General features: G+C 46.1%; 1 protein-coding gene across 1 annotated transcript in view; it reads right to left on the bottom strand.

The window, feature by feature from the left end:
* The window catches only part of MCM3AP (minichromosome maintenance complex component 3 associated protein), a gene marked incomplete at its 3' end in the record, with an annotated part of 108,259 nt that overhangs the window by 66,554 nt on the left and 21,472 nt on the right, over positions 1 to 20,233 (bottom strand). The window contains 5 exon segments of the mRNA XM_082261772.1: positions 1,822 to 2,054; positions 3,439 to 3,599; positions 6,296 to 6,458; positions 16,844 to 17,112; positions 17,669 to 17,866. Of these exon segments, the coding sequence (XP_082117898.1) occupies positions 1,822 to 2,054; positions 3,439 to 3,599; positions 6,296 to 6,458; positions 16,844 to 17,112; positions 17,669 to 17,866 (1,024 nt within the window).

Genomic DNA, 20,233 nt, shown 5'->3' with positions numbered 1-20,233 from the left:
CAGGTTCTCTGGGCCATGAAAAAACCTTATGCACCTGCCTTTTCTTTTTTTGGAGAAACTTCTTGCCCCTTTCAGCAGACCTGGATAGGTCAGTGTCCAGACCTGTACCAAAGAGTTGATTACAAAAGGAATTCCACACAATTTCGATTTAGGGGTCAAGTCTCTGCTCCAGAGTTTAACCCAAATAGCTCTTCTGGCAGGATATAACAAAGCACCCGGAGACAGATTTTGAAAGACTCATTTTAGCCAAAGATCAACATTTCTTGCACCGAGGTAGCCGTCAAGGCAGCTATCATGGCTGACTAGGCGTCATCCAAGGTTCTATTTACAAGCGCTTTCACTTGGTAATCCATTGGATATACGATACTGGCAAAATCTTAAGAGGAAATGTCTGCACTCTATGATGCTTGTGATAAAGCAGCATACAGCTTAGAACATTTAAAAAATGTCTCTTAGATCACCTTTACTGAAGGGAAATCCTATTTTCAGGTTCTTACCATTACTTTCCCTGTAGATCTTGCAGACCTCTGCACATTTTCTGTTGAATAGAGAGCACTTTAGGAGGGTCAGAAATTGGTTCAGTAGAAAAAATGGCTTATAACAATAAAGCCTGCATTGATTGGTGGGCGAAACACATTAATAGGATTATGTCATCACGTACAGACACCCGCTGTCATTCCCTCCAAAGCACCCCGTGGCCACAGGTGTTGGTCTACCATGTCTGGAGTATCCGAAACTGCACTGACATCTATGATGTTAACATACTAAGAAAATAATTTAGTGGAGGGTGGCAGGAGCATAATTAATGGCACCAGGTTACTCCACTCCCACCACTCCCAGAAGGTGACCTTCCCACTGGGATGAAACCCATGTAAACCAACACTGCTTTTATCACTAGGGACCAAGTGCAGGCTATAATTTAAGACTCCCCAGGGTTATGAATAGGATGTAAAGGCACACGGCCCAGGGAGCTTCTGGGGTCATGTCCTGGGAGTAGTATGGAGACCCCTCTGATTATAAAGAGGAGCAATGTTAACCGACCCATCCAAATGGCATAAGAACTGGGTACCATTGACCAAATGACTACAACAGCAAACGTTACAATGCTTTCTGGATGGTAGGAAACTCAATCTAAACAGAGGGATAAGGGAGTGGGAGGGGTTTTTAACCTTCCTGTAATTCCTGCAGAGGGAGGAACCAATCCTCTGTCAGATTGCGGTTCTAGAAAATTACCTGGGAAAAGGATAGCTTAACCCAAGAAAAAAAAACATTGCAGCTTACCAGTCCTTGTGGAGGTGCATTTGTTTTTTGTTTTTTTTGTTTTTTTAGGCTAATACAGTACAGTACAGTAAGTACCTGTAGATTTTGCCAGAAAAGTGTACTTGTCATTTACTGTGAGCTGAACTGCACAAACACAAACAATGCTCTTATCCTTCTATAAACGATTTCCTCCACCCTCCCATGTAATGGAAATGAAGAGATACATGCAAGAAGCCCAAATCAGAATGGCCTAGTGACAATCGTGGCTCCCTGCATAAATACAGTGGAGTGAACATATTGGACAGAAGTGTGTTATTCGCAAAATTAACGGGTAACGTAAGAAAATAGGGAAAACCAATGCAGCTACCACATCTAAAGACTAGTAAGCTGCAATAAATAAAATTATCTTTTTTGGATTTGGATACACATTACATATAATAAAAAACATGTGTTGCAAGCCATAGTAGTCATTCAGAAGTTGGGTTTCAATGGTGTGCTTTGCTTCTAAGTAGCTAAAAATTGATTGTCAATTGTAGAGAAATTTCACTTTTTTTGACTAACCTGTTGGTTCTTGTCCCGACTTAACTGCTATTTCAGCTGAGTTGGTAAATCCTGTATATCTGTTCTGTACGTCAAAGCTACACACAGGTGTGTGCAAAGAGAATGTTGATAGTGGGGCTCCATTTACCACCTGTCCCACAGACACATTACATTTGTGGCTGATTAATGGACTCTTCTTCGGCTGTAAGGGAGCTTCAGGTTCGGCAAAAGCAGAACGGTTTATCTCTACAAAACTTAAAAAGAAACAAGAAAATATTTATATGTGAATACTATATTAGTTATTTACTTTGAACAACCATCATTTTTCTATTTTATTTTTTATAACTTGGACATACTGTACATAGGTTGGGAAAGCAAAAAGAAATGAGAGGGGAATGAGAGCATAAGATGGAGGACAACTGAAAAGTAGCTTGGGGTCCGGGTGATTATTTCTCTATAAGCTCTAAAATTTTGGTCAAAGCTTGCTGGAACAGGAGCATGATGTTGGCATTATGTGGCCTTCTTTGGTAGATACCTTTCTTCCTTATAATACAGCTTGCTGGAATGCAGTTTATTTTTCAGAATGCCCCACTTTTGTATTGAGTTGTCAGATGAGACTGCTGTTAAGCACCCCACACGCAAAGGTTACAATCTGATTGTAGTACCATACCAATTTAAAATTTAACTACTATGTAGTGCAAGAGATAGCCTGATAGATAACAGATAGGTTGGGTTAGTTTGGGTAGGTCCCCATATTAAATAGTTTTTGTAAATCTAAAGTTGATTGTACACACAGATTGTAGCATGCATTTTTTTTAACTGATTGAATGCCTCATAACTTACTGCAGGTAGCATCCAAGGTTTTGCTCTGGTTATACATTTTATGGGTAAGCCATAAACTTAACATCCAGAGTTGATGGTGGAATAAAACTTCTGTTCATTAATTAAAGCTTTAAATATTTTTTTGCCAATGAAATGTCCAATACCATTTGGTGCACTTGACCAGAATAGTTTGATTTTCTGGCAGTCAAGGAAAGTGTGTCTGAATGGATTTCGGTTATAGACATTTAGATCTGGAGAGATCAGCAGGCAAGATTGGATCATTTAAACATTTGTTTTTGTAATAAGGGTGAGTGGGAAGTCTGGTTGCTTAAATGAACTACACGCAATGCGAGTTTTTAAAGAGAATTTTAGGTTTCCTGGCACTTTAAATAATTTATTTTAGCCAGCATGTACTAAATGAATTATATTTGCCAGACGAAACTGGCTAATGCTTATACTGTAACCTACTGTAGTAGCAGTACTAACAACATCCTTTCTAATGCCAGATTCGCCAGGCCAGAGTCGCCTGTACTGTATCTTAAGCATTAAGGGGGTTTTTATTTTTATCAGTACAAAACCTCCTGATTGGCAGAGGAAGAGAGATGAACTGATAGATTTCATCCGCACACCTTGGCCAATCAGAGGAAGCCTAACTTAATTGGTAAAAATACAAGACTTCTCTAAATGGCAGCGATGTGGTACAGAGGATGCTCTCTATAGTCCGGCAGTTCACATTTGTTTTGGAAAGCCAAGATTTTCTAATGAAACACAATGTCAAAAATCATATCACTTGTACTGTATATTTGATCTACTTACCCATCTGACACACTTAAGCCATAAGCTGTGAGGAATCCTGCAGCTTGATCTGCATCTTGGAACAACAAAAGGCGTACTACTTCCTCCAGCGGAAATAAGGTGGGCCTCTGGGGACTAAATGTATAGGCAATATTCATAACCTGCAGAGCTCTTCGACGTAGCTATTAGAAAGCAAACACATGAAAATAAGAGACTTTAGAGGGTCTGATAATTCATTTTCTGTCTAATGCTTGAGAGGTAAATTTAAAGTGGTTGTAAACCCTTACATATACCCAGTGAAGGGATTGGCCTCAGGTAATACACACACAGATGAAACAAATCCTCCTATATAAGTCGTACCTGTCTGTCTATTTACAGCCATCTTTTCCCTACATCCATTCAAAGTACAGAATTTATACTGGATCTTGCAGCTCTTAAAGCAGGGGACCGAGACCTGAAGTGAGAACTCTAAGAGTGGAAAGGAGAAAATTGGCACACCCCCCTTCACACAGTTTAAAGAACCAGAATTGAGGCGTCACTCAGCTGAAGGTCCCCTCGCTGTCACCCTTTTTCTCTTGGCGTCAGGAAACCTCGTCAGAATTGACTCATGCTTACAGCAGAGGAACGAAGCAGTGGACAGGAATGACAATGCTCTGGATCGAGACAAGTACACACTATAGAGGTATATGCTTTGTTCATATTTCAGGTCTACAGTTTACAACCACTTAACCGTTTCTTATTCCTCCTGGTCATCCCTGTGACAAGATATGTACTTGTGTAAACCGAGGTCTGCTCGATACATAAGGGAACACACATTCCCTTTGAGGATCTCTGAATGATCCAATGTTGACCTAAATGACTAATAATGATAAATAGAATCTACCCGTGTGTAATCAAGTCTCCGTATAAATGCACCTGCACTGTGATAGTCTCAGAGGTCCGTTTAAAGCGCAGAGAGCATCATGAAGAACAAGGAACACACCAGGCAGGTCTGAGATACTGTTGTGGAGAAGTTTAAAGCCGGATTTGGATACAAAAATATTTCCCAAGCTTTAAAGATCCCAAGGAGCACTGTGCAAGCGATAATATTGAAATGGGAGTATCAGACGACTGCAAATCTACGAAGACCTGGCCGTCCCTCTAAACTTTCAGCTCATACAAGGAGAAGACTGATCAGAGATGCAGCCAAGAGGCCCATGATCACTCTGGATGAACTGCAGAGATCTACAGCTGAGGTGGGGTATAAAAAGCAAAGCTTCTTCCAAGAGTCTTTAACTAGATTTTAAATATCATCTGTTATCGCCATCACTGAACATAAATCTACAGTTACTGCAACTGTAAAAATAGCGATTTCTTATCTGTTTTAATAATAAACTCTCCTATATGTTTTAAAACCACTCCAAACAAAATCATATTTTCTTTTCAAATTTTTTTGGCAAAGACTTACGCTGGCCATACACATAGATTTTTGGACGAGAATGTTCTTACGAATTTCGATAAATGGACAAATGTCGTTTGAGAATTGTCTTTTGCTTTTAACATTCAGTTTTAAAATGAATGTAATTTCTGAACGATAACCACATACACTGCTCGAAAATTCCTTGATTGAGAAAAGTTTTCCTTCCTGCCCCTTCAAATTTTTCCATCACTGCAGTCGAAAATGGAGATCAATTTGACCCCACTAACGATAAGAAAATCAAACAAATTTTATCAAAACGAAAATTCCTGAACAAAAACCTGTACGTGTATGGCCAGCATTAGAGACAGTCATTTTTAAATTACCTTGCCCCTCCCCCCCATTAAAGTGGAACTTTAGTCATAAAAATAGGTCCTGACAAATCACTTCAGGCTGTCCCCTTTTTCAGGTATAGCTATGTAAAACATCAAAAATAAGTGTCTATACTGTTAAAAAACAAGTAATACACTGTTTCACCCTGCTCTGCACATGCTCAGTTGCTCTCTATTTTTAGGCACTGCTGAGTTTGTAGAGGCCGATCTGCTGACAGCCTTAAGCCCTTCTTCATACTGGTGCAGCTTTGAAATCAAGATACTTCAGGGCGATTTGAAAGCCACAGATAAGTGCCATTTGTGCCTCCGATTTCATTGTGGCTTGTGACTTTAACAGAAGTCTACGCAAGTCACAACGAAATCGATAAAAAGTAGCGCAGGAACATAAGTCGTGGCAATTTGAAGGGTTCTATTGCCGACAACCGGGTGTCACTTGTCATGTGATTTGGAACTGTCAAACTTATGACAAATTGCACCAGTGTGAACGACGGCTAAAGCAGAATTAAATCCTCCTATCCTTTACAGCCAGGGGAGCTGCTTCTGTATGATCTGCAATTGCAATGGTGTTGCACGTGTGATCAGTTAGGACACCAGCCATTTGATGGTTTGACAGTTTGGACGAGGACACAAGCAAATGTGACAGTTAGCAATTCCAGAATTTCAGGAATGTAAATATTTTTTGAAACCATTAAATCGATGTGTTTAGTTCCTCTTTATGATTTACTGCTGTTTAGGGGCTCTGGGCTTCAGCAAAATGGCAGCCTCTGGCAAGAAGAAACAGGAGCAATGGTGGAGACAATTTATAGCACACACTCATTTTGGGAGCATAATTATTAATGTGGATTGTGGAATTTGTATGTTCCTTGCCATGTTGCTTGTCATAAGTTATGGGTAAATTTCCACTTTAATGAGGTTTACCCTCATTTTCTGTCTCAATAGCAACTATTCCTAAACCAGGGAACCAGCAAGTGACCAGATTAAAATTATAGCATATATGTACTGTGATGTAAACATATCATCATTTAGTCAATATCCTTTTTAAATATTAGTTAAAATCAACATGTGAACAAAATCAAAGCTTTCTCCATACCTGGCCAAAGTAGCCATGCAATATGCAGCTGTTAAGATATGATGCAGAGCGGACCAGCCTGAAGAAACGCACATAGTTTGTGCTGTTGAATGCAGAAAAGACCTGTAGAGCAAATTTCACTTCCGCTGAGTTACGAACTGACTCCTGGAGCTGCTGCACTTCTCTAAATACAGATGAAAAAACATAGAAATATTTAAAAATTACAAATCGGTATGGCATTATAACAAACTGAATTGAGAGCGTTATTTATATGTAATCTGCCCCCTTCCAATGCAACTTCAGAGAAACATCTCCTCTACTTTTAGATCAGAAAAATCATCTTCTTTAAAATGAAGCAACAAATCTGTATTTAAGATTTGACATACTTGATCAATGAAAAATGTACCTTTTTACAAGCCAACATGTGACCTCAGAGGCACGCCAAGAAATGTAATAGGAATTTGGAACCATGGACCTCCTCCTTGCATACGGCTTCCTCCTCATACCCTAGTAATTCCATTTGAGTGAATATTTTTCCCCGTTATGTTCTCACACTACATGTTCATGCAATGTCCATTTTAATATATGAATCTCTGCTAAATTACAGATAAATGAGGTCTAGTCTTCTCTAAGGTTGTTTTACAAACATCTTACAGTGGTAGTAAACTCCGCTATGCCACTTTTCCGTACAGGTAAAGCTTACCTGACGGTAAAATTAATATTTCCTAAATGTACACCATTTAGGAAATAATGGGATTTTTGACTTACTGTAAAATCCATCTGTTCATTGACGGACAAAGCTTCTGATTCTTCTCAACCACTGGGTTATACTGCCCTATACAGTAGTAGGACACTAGGCAGGAAAAAGCTTGACTATGCCTATGGGCAGTCCCAGGGGGGTATACACCCACTCTCAGCTATAGGCACTCAGTTTTGGTACAAGCAGAGTCAGAAAGAAGCCAACGCCACATAGCGGTGGGTGCTGTGTCCATCAATGAACATCAGAGAAATGGATTTTATGGCAAGTCAAAAATCGAATTTTCTCTTTTGTTCATTGACGGACACAGCTCCTAAATCTTAACTATTGGGACGCCCCAAAGAAGAGTTAAACTTGAGGGGCGGGAAAAACATCAGAAAAAAAAAATTCCCAAAGGCTAACCATAGCCAAATCAGGTAACAGTGTGCACCGACGACCAGGTGGCCTCCTTGCAAACTTGTGTCACTGACGCATGACAACGGAAAGCACTAGGCGCCCTAATAGAGTGCGCCTTGACAGGGAAAGGAGGAACCCTGACCCCTGATAGAATAGGCCTAAACCACTGTTTGTCTGATCCATCTGAAAAAGGTCACAGAGGAAGCGAACAACCCTTTGTGAGGTCCGTCCTTTAGCACAATAAAGAGTTTGACTTCCTAAAAGACACCGTAGCTGCCAGGTACACCCCAATTGCCCGGACCACATCCAAGGCAATTTCCTTTGGCTGTTAAGGCCTGGGACACAGGGAAGGCAACACAATGTCTTCAGTCAAACGGAAGTCAGAGACCACCTTAGGAAGGAATGACGGACAGGGGTGAAGCACCACCTTATACTTGTGAATCATAAGGTGAACAATAGGATAACGCTGCCAGTTCTGACACCCTGCGCACAGATGTGAAAGCCACCATTAAAAGGCCCTCTTCTGGAACAGCGAAAGCAGGAAAACCTCCTGAATATTTTCAAAGGGAGTCTTCTGTGGAGCTGAAGGCACCAAATCCAAGGGCAACAACGGAGCCCCCACTGAAGGAACCAAATGTCGGACACCCTAAAGAAAAAAAGGTACACGCCATTGGAGTGTGTGGCCAAAGGGCGTTGGAAAAAAATGCCAAAGTCCATACCTGGCCATGGATGGTACTCGGGGTCAATTGCTGTTCAACCCCCCATTGAAGGAAGGTTAGGATCCGGTCCACCGAGAAGGAGCAAGGACGAACCCCAAGAGACTCACACCACGAAATGTGTGTCTTCCACGTACAATGGTAGATCTTCCTAGAAGTGGATTTCCTAGATTTCAACAGCACAGACAAACCTCTAACCTTCAGCACCTGGCATTCAACAGCCAAGCCGTCAAAGCCAGCAACTGTAAAGCAGGATGAAAGATTGGTCCTTGGGACAGCAGATCTTCCCTGAGAGGAAGTCCCCAAAGAGCATCAGCAACCAGCCGTACCAGATCGGGGTACCAAGACCGGCGAGGCCAGTCTATAGCCACTAGAATGACTGGAATCCTTTCTGCCTCGATCCTGCACAGGAGTCGTGGCAGGTGTTCGAGAGGACTGCAACGCATCGGCAGCCCACCTCAGAATGCCAGCTACTTACCGAGCCGCCAGGACACTTCTTGTGCCCCCTTGGTGATAGACAGACCACAGCCGTGGCCATGTCTGAATGATTTTGTACCAGACACCCCTGAAGACTAATTGTTCAATGAGCCAGACAAGTCTGATCGCTCGGAGTTCCAGTACATTATTTGGCAGTCTGGACTCTGCCAAGAGTCCAGAACCCCCTGAGAACATCTGTGCGGAGGATGCCTCCCCACCCGGACAGGCTAGCATCCATGGCAAACAACAATCCAGTACAGGGGGGAGAATGATTTTCCCCGAAGCACCGGAGAACGAAAACACCACTAGAGACCGTGGATCCTTGTCCTATTTCACCAGAATCTCTTTTGCAGAGATCTTGTGTGGAACTCTGCAAACAGACCGCCTCAAGGGTGGACACCATTAGGCCCAGCATCCGCATGCAAGTCCCAAGGGCTGCTGAACAACAGAAGCTGAATTGTCTGGAGTTCTTCCAGAGGAAGAAACACTCTGGCTGAGGCAGAGTCCAGAGTCAGACCCAGATAACGGAATTTTTGTAAAATCTTACCTGTAAAATTCCTTTCTCTGAGTCCTCCGACAGTCGCCGCCTCTTCATATTCGTCACATATGGGGTATTAGACTTTGCTCCGAAGGAGTAGCTAGGCAACAGAATATGTTAACAATAAAGCTTTAACATATCCCACCCTCAAGGGGTGGTCCCCTCAGTCAATACCCTCCTACTTCCTGCAACCATATCTCAGTTTTAGTGGAATAGCAGCAGAGTATACATTCAAACCCCAAAAGAGGGGCGGGGGCGGCGACTGTCGGAGGACTCAGAGAAAGGAATTTTACAGGTAAGATTTTACAAAAATTCCGTTTTCTCTTACGTCCTCCGACAGTCGCCGCCTCTTCATATTCGTCACATATGGGGACGTCCCAAAGCAGTGCAAACATGAGGGGTGGGAAACGCATCCGCGCCGAAAGGCAACGCAGTCTCCACATCAAAGAAAGGAACCTTACCAAAGGAAGGAAACCAGCTGGGCAACAGCAAAAATAAGTGCTCAACAGGAGCAACAACCCAGGAAAAGACAAAAAAACCAGGGGATACAAAAAACTATCCCAACAGCCAGGAGTCCCCAACAAGGGACCCTATGGAACAGCCGCACTAAGAACCTTGCGGCCAAAGGAAGCATCCGCCGATGCCTGAACATCTACTTTGTAGAATTTTGTGAAAGTGTGCACGGTCGACCAAGTCGCCGCCTTACACACCTGGGCTACAGAAGCCCCATGACGGCGGGCCCAAGACGTACTCAGAGATCTAGTAGAGTGCGCCTTCACAGGTACAGGGGGAACCTTCCCCTGCAAAGCATAGGCCTGTTCAATGGTCTGCCTGATCCATTTGGCGATGGTAGAGGCCGAAGCCGCCATGCCCTTCCGAGGACCCTCCGGAAGAACAAACAAGGAGTCCGTCCTACGAAAAGACTCAGTCGATTTAAGGTAAACCCTTATCGCCCGAACAACATCCAGAGAGTGCAATCTCACCTCCTTTGGATGTTTAGGCTTCGTGCACAACGAAGGCAAAACAATATCCTCGTTAAGATGGAATTCCGAAACTCGTTTCGGCAGAAAAGAAGGATTAGGTCGCAAGACCACCTTATCCAAATGAACAACCAGGTACGGAGACTTGCAGGACAAAGCCGCCAGTTCCGACACTCTGCGAGCCGAAGTGATCGCCACCAAAAAGGCGACCTTTTTGGACAACATAGACAACGAGATCTCCCTGATCTGTTCAAAAGGAGCACGTTGTAACACAGATAGAACGAGATTCAAGTCCCAAGGGGGCAAAGGATCCCTCCTAGGAGGAACCAGATGCCGCACACCCTGAATAAAAGTGCCAACCAAGGAGTTGGAAGCCACGGGACGTTGAAACAGAACGGCCAGCGCAGACACCTGACCCTTTATCGTAGCCAGCGCCAAACGCTGATCGACACCCGTCTGAAGGAAAGACAGCACACGGGAAACCGAGTACGTGCGGGGTGAAAACCCCCTGGACTCACACCAGGCAAAATAGGCCTTCCAAGTACGGTAATAAACCTTCCCCGAGGAAGACTTCCTCGCGTTGATCAAAGTATGAACGACCTCTGGAGAGAGACCCTTCTCCTTCAGGACCTCGGTCTCAACAGCCAGGCCGTCAAAGCCAGCGACTGTAAAGCAGGATGGTAAATCGGTCCTTGAGACAGTAGATCGTCTCGAAGAGGCAGACGCCAAGGGGTGTCGACCGCCAGATTCACGAGGTCTGCGTACCAGGACCGGCGAGGCCAGTCCGGTGCCACAAGAATCACCGTGCTGCGTTCCGAGTGTAACCTGCGAAGGAACCTGGACAGCAACTGAATCGGTGGAAACGCGTACATCAGCCTGTACTGATGCCACGGGGCCACTAACGCGTCCGACGCGTCTGCCCGAGGGTCGCGCGTCCTTGCCACGAACCTCTTCACCTTGTAGTTGAGGCGAGACGCGAACAGGTCCACATCTGGAAGACCCCACTTCGCGCACAACATCTGGAAGACAGCCGGGTGGAGAGACCATTCCCCCTGATCCAGGGTCTGGCGACTCAGATAGTCCGCCTGCCAGTTCTCCACTCCCGGAATGTGAACCGCCGTTATCGCCGGGACATGAGTCTCGGCCCAAGACAGAATGTCGGCCACTTCTCGAGCCGCTCGGGCACTCCTGGTGCCCCCTTGGTGGTTGATGTAGGCCACCGCCGTGGCATTGTCCGTCTGCACCCGAACCGGGCAGCCCTGCAGACAGAGCCTTATCGCACGCAATTCCAGAATGTTGATCGGGAGGGAAGACTCCCCCTCCGACCAGGTCCCCTGGGCGGACAGAACGCCCAGAACACCACCCCAGCCCGACAGGCTGGCATCCGTGGTGATTATCGTCCACGAGATCGGACGAAACGACTTGCCCCCGGACACCAACGGGGACTGGAGCCACCACAGAAGGTTTTCCCTGGTGCGATGACTCAACGAGATCTGAAGATCCAGAGATTGAGGTCGCCCGTCCCACTTGGACAGGATCTCCGCTTGGAGACCCCGCGTGTGAAACTGCGCGAAAGGAATCGCCTCGAAGGCCGAGACCATCAATCCCAGACATCTCATACACGTCCGCAGAGACGAGTGTGGAACGTCCCTGAGGGACCTGACTTCCTCCTGAAGAGTCCTGAGTATGTCTTCCGGCAGGAAGACCTTCGCCTGCACCGAGTCCAGTATCATTCCCAGATAGGGGAGACGAACCGACGGACTCAGTGTCGACTTTGGAACATTTATCGTCCAACCAAACTCCTGCAGAGTTTGCATTGTGACAGACAGGTCCTTCTCCAGACCCTGTCTGGTCGCAGACCGAACCAGAATGTCGTCCAGATACCCCAGGACAGAAATGCCCTGGGCCCTCAATAATGCCAGAACCGGTGCAAGCACCTTGGTGAAGACCCGCGGAGCCGAGGCGAGACCAAAGGGCAACGCCACGAACTGGTAGTGATCCTCCGCAATGGCAAATCGAAGGCATCTCTGATGACCCTCGAATATGGGGATGTGAAGGTACGCATCCTTCAAATCGATGGAGGCCATGAATTCCCCCGGAACCAGGGCAGCCACCACCGAGCGCAGGGATTCCATGCGGAACTTGCGAACCCGCACAGAGCGGTTCAGAGCCTTCAAGTCCAGAATCGGACGAACCTTGCCCTCCTTCCTGGGCACGGTGAACAGATTGGAATAAAACCCCCGAAATCTGTCCCGATGAGGCACCGGAACCACCACTCCCTGAGCCCTCAGGTCCCGCACCGCCAGGTGCAGATCCCGCAGGCGCTCTGGAGACAGTTGAAGATTTGAGGGAAAAAATCTGCTCTCCGGCCGAGAGAGAAACTCGATCTTGTAACCAGATCGAACGATTTCCAGAACCCATCTGTCCCGCACACGGGCCAACCAGGGCTGAAGAAAACCGAGCAAGCGTCCCCCCACCCCAAAACTGGGTGAGGGCGCCCCTTCAGGCCGAACTGTTATGGGCAGCAGGTCCGGATTGGCCGGACTTCTGTTTCCCAGACCAGGGCTTCTTCTGAGAGCCTTGGCCTTTGAACGGTTTGCCCTTGTAGTGCGGCCGAAAGGCACGAAAGGACCCCTGAGGGGGCCGAAAATTAGCATGCTTCTTCCCAGAAGCCCCCTTAGCCTTGGGGAAATGGGGCAAGAGAGTGCTCTTACCCCCGGTGATCCCCTTAATCAACACATCCACGGACTCCCCAAAAAAGGCGAGACCCATCATAAGGTAGATTGGCTAAGGTCTTACGTGAAGATTGGTCCACCGACCAACATTTCAACCAAACCAGGCGGCGAGACAACACCGCCACGCTGTGCACACGTGCAGCCAACGGAATCAGGTCCAGGTCCGCATCACACAGATACATGACACCCTGGTGGATCTGATCCACCATATCCAGGGTCGCCGCCGAGGCCGAATCGGCCACTAGGATGCGCCTAAGCATCTGCGTCCAACTTGCGATCGCCTGGGCCGCCATGAGAGAAGCAAACAGAGCCTTAAGCATAGAGCCCGTAACAGAATAAGTATGACGGGCAAGAGACTCCAGTCTCCTATCCGTGGCATCACGGAAAACAGGGGAACCCTCTGCAGGAATCGCAGTGGCTTTGTTCAAAACCGCAATTGCATGATCCACTGGCGGAGGCACACACCACCGTTCATCAGTGGCAGGCGAGAAAGGATAACGCAGCTTGAATTTACTTGGTACCGCAAAAGGCTTGCGCAGATCGCGCCATTGATCCTTAACAGCGCGCTGAAAATCAGCATTGCAGGGAAAAACCTGCGGCGTCCTGCGTTTTCTCTGCGTCCCATAAGCCGCCAAAGCAGCGGGGGGACACACTTCGTCCTGCAAACGTAGCGTCTGCTTAATGGAAGCAATCAACTCATCCATGATTGCAAGCTCTTCAGGCGAGCCAGGGGGAGAATTATCAACCCCCTCAACTTCAGCCTCTACCTCAGACCCCACTAGATCAAGAGAGGAGCGGGACCCCGATAGGGGGGTCCCTGCCAGAACAGCCCCATCACCTTCACCCTCAGAATCAGAGGACAGAGCAACTCTGGGCCGTTTAGTAGATTGAGCAGCCACCAGCATTTGCACCTGGGCAGCAAGGCCAGCCACAATAGTGGCTAAATCCCCCCCTGGGGGGGAAACAGCGGTCCCCTGGCTTTCCACCAATACTGTAGGAAACTTGCCCTCCTGAGAATCCATTGCCCCTGTAATGCCAGACAACCAAGGGTTAACTGCCCCCTTTTAGCAAGCGCGGCAAGCGCAGCCCACCGCACCACACTCAGGCACAATGAGACCCCCACAGGGAATATACAAACTGAGTACAGGCAATGGATAACAAGAACAGAAGGATAAAACCTGAGGAGACCCCGCTGCTGCTGCTGCCTCGATCGGTGTTCCAGGAGAGAGGAAGTGATGCTGCCAGGGCGCTCTATGTAAGCCTATGGAGGCTACAAGAAAATGGCCGCCGTGCATGTAAACCATGCGGCCGGAGCGGGCGCCGGTAAAATGGCGTCGTTTGGCGCCGAAAACGCCGCTCCACAGTGCATAAAAAACACACACATTACATCCCAATATAAGGATACATGTTAGATCGCCGCAGCGATCGCTGTATATGCCCAAACATGCCAAGAAAAAACATGCCCCACAGCACACAGCACCTCACACTGCCCAGCCTGACACACACAGTGTCATACAGCTCCCCCCCCCCCTTGCAGCCCACAGCATGCAGCCGAGAGATAGGGAGACAAGCAGTGTGATTAAAGGCAGGTTACACAGTCCCAGACTGAGACCCCCCCAGACAGACAGGTCCCCACATAAATACACTTACCTCACATGGCGTGGGGAACCCGCACAGGCGAACAAGCCGCTGCACATGAGGCAGGGAGAGTCGCAATTCAAGACGCACATAATGGAGGTTAAGAAACCGCACAGCGTCCGGTGAGGTAGCCACCTCACCAATCATCCCTGCACCGAACAGGGATGGGTCGTTCACTGTGCCAGGAGCGTTACCTGGCTGAACGCTCGATGGCAGACTGGGAAGCCACTGACCCACGACCTGCGACCAGGGGGATCAGCCCGAGACCCAGTCCGCATGATCCTCTTCGTCCGAAGAACTAACTAATGCTGACAAAAATAACAGCTAAGTAAAGGTAGAGAGAAAACTCAAACAAAATATTAAAAAGAAGAAAGAGTCTGGGACAAAAAGTCCCAGCACAGAGAGAGCCAGCCACTCCTGACAAGCTAGACATTAAAACTGAGATATGGTTGCAGGAAGTAGGAGGGTATTGACTGAGGGGACCACCCCTTGAGGGTGGGATATGTTAAAGCTTTATTGTTAACATATTCTGTTGCCTAGCTACTCCTTCGGAGCAAAGTCTAATACCCCATATGTGACGAATATGAAGAGGCGGCGACTGTCGGAGGACGTAAGAGAAAGTCCAGTTTTTGAGAACAGAACCAAAGCAGACTGAAGGTTCAAAATCCAACTTTTCTCCCCCAGAGTAATCTCCAGATGTCCATCTGAGTAGTCAAGAGACTCTGCTCGCAGAAGATGATCGACCAGGTACCCCAGTCCTGTGATTCCCCTGCTGACTCAAACAATGCAAGCACCAGGGCCAACACTTTTGTGAAGACCAGAGGAGCGGAGGCGAGACCAAAAGGTCAACGCCACAAACGGATACTGCTCATCGCCCACGGCAAAACCGAGGAAGCGCTGGTGACCCAACTGAGGTGCCCGACGCAGCCACATGGCCTAGCAGGCCGCAAGCCCCAGCTTAAATTGTTGTGGGTGCCCAGTCGCCAAGACGCAAGCCCCAGCGAAGCTGACTACGCAGGGGAAGCAGAGGGGAGGGCGGAGTCCCAAACGGGATGCAGTAACTTCAGCCACCCTCACAGGGGCCACCCCGCATAGTTTCTGACAAGTAGGCCGCAAAGTCAGGGCCGAATAACCCACAGTGACCACCAAAAGTTTAGAGTGGCCACATTCACCCCAAAATCCTCAAAAAGTAGAGGGGGACAGCTACTTACCATAATAGGAACAGAGTGGGCACCAATATGGACAGACCACTGCTCCATCGGAATGTGGGTGGCTGTCGGCCAGGAGGAATGCTGCGACTGAGGCTGAGGCCAGATCATATGCGCCCTTGTAAGAGGTTTAACTACCCCCGTCCAGTGGGGCTACGTTGCGGCCGACCTAGAGAGGAGCTGAGGCCTGCGCGCGCTGGCCAGACTGGGCGGACCCTCTGGATCTAGATAATCCAGTCCTTTGCACAGTCTGGCAATTGATTGTAGATTCCCAGAGGAGCAAAATAGAAAAAAATAAAATAAAAATGGCCAGGACCAGAGTCCTTACTCCTGACAGAAAAAAAACTGAGTGCCTATAGCTGAGAGTGGGTGTATGCCCCCTGGGACTGCCCATAGGCGTACTCAAGCTTTTTCCTGCCTAGTGTCCTACTCCTGTAGGGGGGGCAGTATAACCCAATGGTTAAGAAGAATCAAGAGCTGTGTCCGTCAATGTACGAAAGAGAAATTGACGTTTTGCAGCCAGTGATGTCACTGAAGCATGCGCACTGCACTCTGAATTGAGGGCACACTATATGTGCCGTTAAATCTAGGGTGTGGTACCGTGACTCCCGTACGCATGCGTGGGAGTTACATCATGGCGGCTCGGCCATTCAAGCAGACGGAGCCTGTGAACCTGGAAAACGAATTATTCTGGCTGTCAGATTTGAGAAGGGAATTTACTGCATGATCACGCATTTTTGAACGAACGTACAGAGCTTTCAAAATTATAATTTACTGCTCTACAAAATGTATAATTTTCTGATGAAGGCAATTTAAGCATTACAATAATAGAATGTGGTGGGTAGTTTGCAGTCCTTGAGGCTGCTCAACAGCAGCTGGAGTCCTACTGGACACCCAGAGGAGTTTGCCAAAGGTTTTGAAAGGATGGGACACCACACCAGTTTGTAAGGTCTTTTGAAAGATTATATTTTGCAACACCCAATGCGTTTCAGGGTCTCAGCACTCCCCCTTCATCAAAAGTTTTGCCTTTAGGTATACTTTGGTTGAATAACATGTCCTTTGCTAATAAATTTGGCTCAAAGATTAAATCTATTTATTAAGCAATAAATATGGCAGCGATTTACCTGAGAATATCTCCCTTGTTTAGGTTGAGAAGGACACTGTACCCCCTGAACTCTGGCTCACAAGGACAAGTCTCCCCACGATTATGCAGGTCTTGGTACATCTCCTTCAAGCTCTGCAGACATTTTGTTAAGTTCTCATTGTTGATCTTTGGTTCAAAGGCTGACATAGGCTCTTCACATAGCTCATATGCACAATGGATGTGAAATCGCATACACTTTTCCATTAGAGATACAGTCACAGGGTCGCACAAGTGCTGTTGTGTGATGTCCTATAAGAAAACATACCATCCAAATTAAAGATATTGCTAGGTTACAATATTCTTAAAGGAAACATGTAATGACACCTAAACCTAACAATTAAACCTAAAAAATACTTCTAGGTAGGATTTTTATGACAGTTGAGACCCTATTGGTCTGCTTTTTCCTGCCTGTTGGCGTTAAAGTACACTAAGCCGCGCATGAGCAGTCCAGTGTACATCTACAGCACCTGTGCCGTGAAGATGCGACTCCTGTGCACATAAACAGCAGTTCCCACATGGTGGTCCAGCCAATCAAGTGGCTGAGCAGCCCAAAGAAACAGATGGTGAGAAGGCAATGCCTCCTCAGCACCTGTAAAATGCTCTCTGAAGAGAAAAAATTATGCAAATCACTTCTCAGAGAGCAAATCAAGTGTAAACAAGCCCTAAGGGTTTTCTGGCTAAGTTCAGAGAAAATTTTTTGGGGTTTCTGCCATTTAGGAAGCACATTTATATTTGAAAGTGTAAAATGTGCTGAGTTAGCGAGATTTACTAACAATGTGTTCTCTGCAAATGAGTCCATTCTTACCTTTCGAATTCCTCGTGTTCTGTTCCACACAAAATCATACCAATCTCTGTAATTGTTCTCCCCATTGTCCATGATGTAAGTAACTAGATAATCCATTGTCATGCACAGCACAGGCAAAGGGCGTAATTCATGGGGGAGTGGTTCCTCCTGATCAGCTGAAGAACGACTATACTCTTTAATGGCGGCAGCCTGGTCAATCTAAGGAAATAAAAATTTGTATAGTACACAAGTATATACATTTTTGGATTAGTACCAAGCTCTATTTTCAAACATAACTAAACCAGTTAGACTGCACACACGCAAGGACGTTCCAAGTACCCGCTGCCACCACATACAGCCACCCATTGAGATGCTACAGCAGAGGTGGTTGTGTGCAGTTGTGTGCCAGGGTTTGCGTAAAGCATTTACATGCACGATGATTTATGCTCCGAACGCACACTATCTGCATTTGGATCATATGTCAGTGCCTACGTAGATGCTTCACACAACCTTTGGCGTGCAACTATATTTCTTTTAAGGCTTCTCAACAGGCAGCTGCACGTGGCAGCAGCGGGTCCCGGGACTGTCCATACACAGTCCTGTGCATGAAGCCTTAGCCATTTATTTATACTTCAGATTAATCCATTACACTTCTATAATTTCGACACCACAGAATCCCAATATAAAAACAAACTCCTCCTTTCATAACACCACCAACAGACCTCCATAACTGCCATTATTTCAACCCCACCTTCCCCTAAAGCAATTGGCCCCACTCTAAACCATAAAAATCCCACAAGTAAAAATAAAAAATCACTTTTAAATCTCTGGACAACAGAGCTTCGATGTTCAGTGAAAGGGTTTGGATGCTGTAAACGATCAGTTAAAACGTTTCTTTTTTTTTTTCACTCCATATGCATGTCTGATTCCAAATGGTCATGAGGTAATGCAGACAATCCTTAAAGCAGAACTTTACCCATAACTTCTTGATAAAAAATAATGTTCTTCAGCGAGGAACATACGTTCCACAATAAATATACTACCAAAATTTGTGTTTGCTGTAAATTGCCATTTTGCTGAAGCCCAGAGCCCCTGAACAGCAGTAAATCAAAAAGTAGAACTTAACCTTTGGATTTAACGGTTTCTTAGAATGCCAGGATTGCTAACTGACACATTTGCTTGTGTCCTCAACAAAACCGTCAAATCATCAAATGGCTGGTATAATCTGATCACATGTGCCGCACCACGGCAATTGGAGATCAAACCGAAACAGCTGCCATGGCTGTAAGAGATAGGAAGGTTTAATTCTGTTTTAAGGTTGTCAGCAAGTCAGCCTCTATAAATTCAGACATGCCTAAAAGTGCCTAAAAATGGACAGCAACTGAGCATGTGAAGAGCTGGGTGAGACAGTGTATTACAGGATTTTAAACAGTCTACCTAATTTTCTAACTAAAGTTCCACTTTAAGAAAGACATTTGGATCAATGAGGCCAGATATAAACAGAAAGCAACAGCAAAGGCATGCCATTGTACACAGTGGAGCATTTTGACCGCTAAGAGTCAAGCATGGTAACAAATGAATGGATTTGATCATTGGAAACAACCACTTTTAAATTTGAAGCTCTATACCCATAGGGAACGCAAGTATATAAAGTGTGGCAAAGAAAAGCAGTCATACCAGGAATCGTTACCTAATGTTTCATACACAGTTTAGAGAGGCTGACTACAATGATAAAGTACAGGTCAGTGAGCTCCAATCACAAAAGCAGATTACAAGCAGTATTTAGGTGGTTTCCCAAATACCACATGCAATCCTAAAAATGTCAATTCATGATTAGTTAATGTGGCATTTACCGCATAAAGCAAAAATGCTCGGAAAATACTGCATAAAACAGCGTTAAAGTAAATTCACAAAAGAAAAAAAAAATGCATGCAGTAATTAGTGTTTGATTTTAACTGGTTAAGGAGTGAGCGGCCGCCAGCGTCCTTAACCAGTAACGGTCATGATTGTTAGGAACGGGTGGCCATGACTCATCTGCTGTCAGGGGGATTCCAACTGAAGGCTTGGAGGAGGAGGGAAGAGGGAGGGGGGGGGGGGACGTGTTAATTAGTGTAATGGAGCTGCCCCTAAAAAAGGTAACAAAATAATCATGTGGCAATGCTACAGAACTGAATGGCTTCCCCTTATACATCGGAGGAAGATGTGCAGTATATGTGGTAAATGCAACAGCCAGAGGATCCCCTGAATTTTTCTTGCCACAGAAACCAAGGAAGTGAAATTAAACAGCTGGTTCAACCAGGTATTTAGTATTTTATACATCTTTAAAGCGGATCCTCACCCTCAGGGGAGACTTCCCTCCTCTTCACCCTTTTTCCCTCTGGCGCCGGAATAATAACGTATTTTTCATTAATAAAGTGTGACCCTGCCTTCCTTTGCCCATCACTCGCCAAGGTTATCAACCATATGAATTGATCTAAGGCACTGCTGTGGTATTATCAGACTAAATCCTGGTCAACTATGAATACTATGCAGGAAAGAGCTCCAGTGTTCATGGGATAACTAAAGCGCTCAGAGTTTCAGAAGATG

The sequence above is a fragment of the Pelophylax lessonae genome (assembly GCF_965119305.1).
Source record: "Pelophylax lessonae genome assembly, chromosome: 6".
NCBI lineage: Eukaryota > Metazoa > Chordata > Amphibia > Anura > Ranidae > Pelophylax > Pelophylax lessonae.
This window is presented reverse-complemented; position numbering and strand designations above follow the sequence as displayed.